The sequence below is a fragment of the Medicago sativa genome, chromosome 3 (assembly GCF_051527215.1).
Source record: "Medicago sativa cultivar Bolivia chromosome 3, Bolivia_mono, whole genome shotgun sequence".
Lineage (NCBI taxonomy): Eukaryota > Viridiplantae > Streptophyta > Magnoliopsida > Fabales > Fabaceae > Medicago > Medicago sativa.
This window is the reverse complement of record NC_140751.1, coordinates 56,202,476-56,209,524: the sequence shown is the minus strand read 5'-3', so window position 1 is coordinate 56,209,524 and position 7,049 is coordinate 56,202,476. Positions and strand designations below refer to the sequence as shown.

Genomic DNA, 7,049 nt, shown 5'->3' with positions numbered 1-7,049 from the left:
ATACTAATGTGCCGTCGGAATTAAGAATGATCTTAACAGTATATAAATTATTTTAATAATTTTCTATTTAAGGAGAAATGGTGGTATCACCATATTTGAGTGGTCGTAGTGCCATATTGATGTTTTGGAGAAGTTAGAATGGTGGTAACACCATATTTGAGTGGTCTCAGCACCATAATAGAATGGTAATAATACCATAATAATTTGAATGGTTTCAATATTAAAGAGTGGTCTTAGTACCATATTTGAAGGTGTGATTCTCGAACGATTTTCTACAGTGCAGTAGTTAATCGAACAGTTGTATCTGAGCTTGTTTTATCCTGGAGGCGGCGTGGTTGATAGTCTACCTTGCACAACTTTGGGTAGTACCACGAAACGTCTTAAAGAGAGAGACCTGGTCGTGACTCAACCTAGTAACAACTTCGGTAGATGATAGAATTTGGAAATTCAAATTTAACAGTTTGGAAATCCAAATATAACAAATCATTAGAAAACATACAAACAAATAAACTCACTATTAATTTCTTTAATGATTAAATGATCAGCACCGTTGTGTTACTCTTTACATACACGTCGTCGAATTTGTCGATTCTTGCTAACTTTGCAGATTAATACACCACAAAATACTCTGCTTATAAGTCGACTTCCTACGCTCTGCAAGACCCAATCCTTGGTCCCTAGCCCAGTGCTACCTCCTGAAGCCTATATCAGGCCCACATCACCACCAACCAAGGTATTATTGAATCTAAACCTATCACCCTCCACAAGCATAAAGTAACTGAGCGTTGAAGTCATTTTTCCATGTACCTCCACCGTAGAACCACAAAACTTTCACGGATTTCGATCAAAATCTCCATCAAGGAACTATTTCTTCCATTGATTTACCCTCATTGTTAGATATCATATATTATCTAACAATGTATATTTGAAAAATTTTAAAAACTCAATTCAAGCTCCAATTTTTTTTTCCAAACTTTATGCATGTCATGAAAATAATACTCCCTACATTCCAAAATACATGTCGCAGTTAACCACTACACACATACCAATATACAATTATGACCATTAATATCTTTAATTATATATAATAAAAAATTATAAAAATTTGATATTTTGAAAATATTCATCGAGACAAATCAAACAACATTTTACATGCAAAAATTTGTATTTATATATTAGTTAAAAAATAGGGTCAGACTAAATTATGTGAATAGTGCACATTGTAAAATTGCGACATAACGAAGGGAATAGTTACTTTTAACTAGAATCTTGTTAAAAAAAGTGGACAAATAAAAAAAAATATTGGAATTATACTTGAAATTCATGTTGAAAATGACAATTTTCAAACTTAAAAAAATATAAAAAATACACAAGTTTCAAAATGAGTTTATCATATATATATATTAGCAAAGACAAATTTACTGCATTTCATTCAAAATCAGTGAGTACAAAGTAGTAGGTACTTCACAAAAAACATGGGGGCTAGGGTGAGATAAAGCAACTCTAGCAATGTTGTGAGCTACTTTATTAGCTTGCCTCCTAACAAACGACACTACATAGTCGGAATTACTAAGCAACAAAGTTTTACATTCAGAAACTAAACCTCCAATTTCGTTAACTGGAGGATTGGTGGATTTTAGTAAGTCAACCAGAGTCTTGTTGTCTGTTTCGAACATGACATGGTGAAAAGCTTTTGAGATTGCCATTTTGATGGATTCCAAAAGACCAATAGCCTCAGCTTCCAAAACAGTGACAGATCGATGAGTAGTTGAAATCTGACTTACCAAGTAGAAAATTGCCGGTGGAGTTTCTGAAACATATTCCATAAACCATGATCGTATTACCAATGAAGATGGCAGCATCGACATTACATTTGATCCAACCTTGATGAGGTTTTGTCCAAATATGTATTTTTTTCCTCATGGTGCGGTGGGTTCTTGATTTTTTGCATACAACTCCATTCATGGAGGACCTCTTGAGCACGAGTGACAATGAGAGTGGGAGTGGTGTTCGTATTTTCCCAAAGCAGCAGATTGCGACTCTTCCACAAACTCCAAAGTGTCATAGCTGCCAAATGTCTTTGCTGGTCGGTTAGCCTGCTAAAAAATTCAAAAAGCAAATTTTGGAAGTTGTCTGCACTAGGTAGAAGCTCACGGATGATGTTGTCAACACCAATGAGGTTCCAACATGCAACAGATTGATGGCAGATAAAGAATAAGCGCATATGAGATTCAGCAAAAAGGTTGCAAGAAACAGATGTTTCAGAGCAAGGAACATTCCGTTTGGAGAGGTTGTCCCTCGTAGGTAAACATTGATGAGTTGCACGCCAAAGAAAGGCACGTATACGGGGGGAACATGGAGGTGCCAAAGGAGGTGCCAGTGAGTGGAATTTTGCACCAGGAGAGAGTTATGAAGAATGTCAATGCAAATACGGTAAGCCGATTTAACAGAATATGATCCGTCATTTGTTGCCTTCCAAATGCGAGAGTCTTCTCGGTGTCTATTGAATAGAGGAATGGACAGAATGGCAGCGACATCAACATGATTAAAAAGAGAATGCATGAGATTGTGGTTCCAATATGTTGATCCCGGTATCATCAAGTCGCTAACTTTTAAGTTTTCATAATCTGGGGGAGGTGGAGTGGACGGTTTGAGAGATGGTAAATTGCGCAACCAAGGCATATTCCACACACACACACAGATATATATATATATATATATATATATATATATATATGGATTAAAGAGTTTATCATATTTAATTCTTTAACTTGTGCCAAGACACTTATCAACCGTTTCCTTTTAACTATGCATGGCAACAAAACTCATACATGTGGTTACCCGCCCGAACCAAACCCAATTTGATGGGTCTTCCCTGTTTTGACTGGGTTTGGGTATGGGTTTGGGTTTTCCCCGATTTCAAAACACGGGTATGGGACGGGTAACGGGTATATAGGTACCCACCCCGAACTCATACCCAAACTCGTCCTGAATGCAAAAGATTACTTTATGTTGATATGCCATGTTATTTTGTTTGATGATTGCCGTGTTATAAAAACTACCATTGATATTTAAACGATCAACTAAATCAATCGGTCTAACAAATGTCAAAGTGAGTGTATTTCTTGATAATGCATTACAACATTTCTCTAGGGTTTGCAAAAAAAATTCTATTTTTTATTAAAAAATATTATTCAATGCGAGGACGGGGATGAGACGGGGATACCCGAACCCGTTAGGGACGGGGATGGGGTTCCATTTCTCATCCCTGTTGGGCATGGGTAGGGTAACGGGTAAGTATATGAGAATCGGGTATGGGGACGGGGAATGTAAAACTTGTTCCCACCCCACCCTATTGCCATGCCTACTTTTAACTAGTGCTTTGGCGCACTAGTTAACATTTCCTTTGAATAAAACTAAATAAATTGACTTGACCAAACAAAAAAAACTAAACAAATTGACTCTAAACCAATTACTCTCTTCAAGTATAAAGTGACTCGAACATTGAAATATTTTTTTAATGTACCTTCATTGTAGAACTACAAAACTTTCGTGGATTCCGATCAAAACCTCCATCAAAAACTATTCCTATATTATTTGAAAAGTTTTTTTTTGGTGTCCGGGGTTCGAACTAAGTTCACAGAACATATTTAAAAAGTTTTAAAAACTCAATTCAAGGTCCTTTATTTTTCATATTTTCCTTTTGTAAAAATGAATGTCGTCGAAATAATAGTTACTTTTAACTACATCTTGTTAAAAAAAAAAGTGTACAACAAAGAACAAAAGACTAGAATTTTACTTGAACTTCATGTTGAAAATGACAATTTTCAAACTTAAAAAAAGACACAAGTTTAAAAAAAAATAAATAAACAAGTCTCACAATAAATTTACTATATTTAATTCATTAACTTTTGCCATTAAAATTTGGTCAAAAAAAAATCAACAATTTCCTTTTAAATAATACTAACAAATTGAGAGTAATCCACCTTGATTAGTAAAAAAAAAACAAAAACAAAGAATCTATCTCTATAATAAATTTACTTTATTAAAAACTATCTCTATAATAAATTTACTATATTTAATTCTTTAACTTTTGCCATTAAAATCTGGTCAAAAAAAACTTTTGCCATCAACAGTTTCCTTTTTCTCTAAAAAAAAATCAACAATTTCCTTTTAAATAATACTAACAAATTGAGAGTAATCCACCTTGATTAGTTAAAAAACAAAAACAAAAACAAAGAATCTGTCTCTAATATAAATTTACTTTATTGAAAAAAATCTCTATAATAAATTTACTATATTTAATTCTTGAACTTTTTCCATTAAAATCAGGTCAAAGAAACTTTTGCCATCAATAGTTTCCTTTTTCTCTAAAAAAAAAAAATCAACAATTTCCTTTTAAATAATACTAACAAATCGAGAGTAATCCACCTTGATTAGTAAAAAAACAAAAAAAAAAAAAGAATCTATCTCTATAATAAATTATTTGCATTATTAAAAATTTCTCTATAATAAATTTACTATATTAAATTCTTTAACTTTTGCCATTAAAATTATGTCAAAAACTAGACCAAAAAAAAATATTGGTCAAAAAAAAACTTTTGCTATTAAATTCTTTAACTTTTGCTAAAAACTTTTGCCATTATCTCTATTTTTTTGGGGGGTGTAATCTATCTCTAATTTGTAAAATTAATTCAGAAATTTCTTTCTTAGATCCAATTTTTTTTACTAAATTTATACATTTTTTCTTTAATTAAAAAGAAAAACACCTCTTCATACTCATTTCTCATTACTCTCTTTATATTCCATCGTTCCTTCTCATTTCTCATTTTCTCACTTTCCTTCATCATTCTCTCTCAGTTTCCTACATTTGCTTCCCAATGGAACCGCGTCCCAATTTCAAATCTTTTTTCGGACCTGAGAATTGGCGCAACAACCAGACCAATCTGAACAACATGACGATCTCGGAGCTCGTATTCGAGCTCCGAGATACGTTTATAAGTTCTGATTTCGACCTTGTCGAAGAAACCCTAATTGCTAGGGAAGAAAGGTTGAAAGGTGAGATTGATGAGAAGAAGAATGAAATTAAGTTGTTAGAAGAGAAATTTGATATGTTGATGTTGGAAAAGGTTAGTGCTGAAATGGAGCTGAAAAGAGTTAAGGAAGAATGGAGTAATGGGGAATTAGGGTTTGGAAGGTGTAGTGGTGAGGTGCTGAAGAAGACAAAGGTTGTTGATTTTGAAGGTGCAAGAGTTTTGATGAAAGAAAAGAGAGGGGTTGGTGAACAAAGCAAGAAAGATGGTGTAGGTGCTTCAGGTATGGTGATTTTAATTTTTAAGTGCTTTTTTTTATGATTATGTTTGTATACATTATTATTGAGTATGTATGTTTGGTTAGTTCTACATTGACGAATACACGTCTTCTCGTTTTAACTAAATTATTATTATTTTAAATACTTTTAGAATTTTACTTAGTAGTTAAATTATATTTGGTTTAGTTTTTTTTTATGTTTAAACCAATTGGAATTACGGCAGGGGATACTTTTGACCATGTCGACGAGACGCTAGTGGTTAGGGAAGCAATGTTGAAGCAAGCGATTGAAGAGAAGGTGGGGGAACTGCTAGAGAATAATCAACTCAAGAGCTGTGAAAGGATCAGTTTTGAAATTGAGGTGAACACGGTCACGGGAGAAAGGCATGGAAAGGAGATTATGAAGTTTGGCGAGAATGATAAGTGGTTTGGTTTAGATGATGGTAAGGTTGTGAAAGCTGGAGTGGGTAATGAAAAATACAAATTTGAGGTATTGAATAATATAGGGGTTGGTAATGGGGAGGCTTGTTCTGTTGTTGAACTAGAAGGTGAAAACATTGAGGCTTTTGCCAGACTCTAGTGGTTAGGGAAGCAATGCTGAAGGCAGCGGCTGAAGAGAAGGTGAGGGAATTACAAGAGAATGGTCAATTCACCAATTGGGGAAGTCTCAATTTTGAGGTTGAAGTGAAGACAATCACAAATTCTAGAAATGACAGTTGCTTGGAACACACATATATGTAAAATTTAATAACAAAAATTGGCTATGTACCTTACAAGTTGAGTTTTCTAAAAGTTGTGGCTACCTAACTTCTCATTGTCGAATGTAACTGCCCGTTTCTCGCTAAAATTATTTTAATTATTTATTATATGTGTGATTAATTGTCTGTGTGTATTTTATTCGGAAATAGTTAATTTTGGCCTAAGAAAGGTATTTTAGTAATTTTAAACTCAGGGGTATATTGGTCATTTGATGTGCAAAGGTAAAATAGTCATTTTGTTAAAGGAATATTTTTAGTGTTTTAAGAGGGAATGATTTTTTTTGTGACTTAAGAGGGAATGATTATTTTATTTTTTCTAATTTCATAACGAGTTGGGGTAATTATTTAAGAGACGGTAATTATCCGATGTTTTGACGGTTTAAGTGAGTATAGTAACTTTTGAAAATTTAGTGACATAAGTTTTAGAGGCTATTAAGGTTTACCCTTATTTAGCCCAATATGTGGTGTATATAAAAATACCTCTTAAGAGAAAAAAAAAACTAGGTCATTTCTCATAACAACAATTGTCATAAGAATAGAGAGGTAGAGAGAGGGAGAGTAGGAACATGAGGAGAGCCTAGAAGAAAGAAGGTCAAGAGCTTAGGAGAGGTGAAATTCAAAAGTTAAAGGGAGAGTGAAGCTATAGCTTTTGTTGGTAGAACTTTGAGGTAAGGGGGCTGGATATTTTTTCATCAATTTAGCCTTAGTGCAAATAAGTGATTATGGATTTAAGTGATTATGTGAGAATTGTGATTTTTGATGAAATTGTGTGATGATTTTAGTGCTCATGTTTGTATGATAAATTAGAGTATGTAAAATCAGTCATAAACTTGTTGATTATGCTTAAACTTCATGTTGATTATATGTTTAAATGCTTTTGTTGAACTTTTGCCTTAAAATGATGAAAAGTGATGTTGTGGTTGTTGATTGTTGATGAAATTGTGAGATTATGTTTTGATTGATGTTATGTCATGTTGTTGA

At 33.3% G+C, this 7,049-nt stretch overlaps 2 protein-coding genes across 2 annotated transcripts; one reads left to right on the top strand and one right to left on the bottom strand.

Annotated features, from left to right (window-relative positions):
- Positions 1-1,418: 1,418 nt before the first annotated feature.
- On the bottom strand, positions 1,419-1,868 carry LOC146938535 (uncharacterized). Its single transcript, XM_085749647.1, has one exon. It carries the CDS (start codon positions 1,866-1,868, stop codon positions 1,419-1,421), a length of 450 nt encoding a protein of 149 aa, XP_085605773.1.
- A 2,941-nt stretch (positions 1,869-4,809) lies between these two features.
- Positions 4,810-6,112, top strand: LOC146938534 (uncharacterized). Its single transcript, XM_085752448.1, has 2 exons — positions 4,810-5,316; positions 5,535-6,112. Exons 1-2 carry the CDS (start codon positions 4,881-4,883, stop codon positions 5,888-5,890), a joined length of 792 nt encoding a protein of 263 aa, XP_085608574.1. The 5' UTR covers positions 4,810-4,880; the 3' UTR covers positions 5,891-6,112.
- The last annotated feature ends 937 nt before the right edge of the window (positions 6,113-7,049 follow it).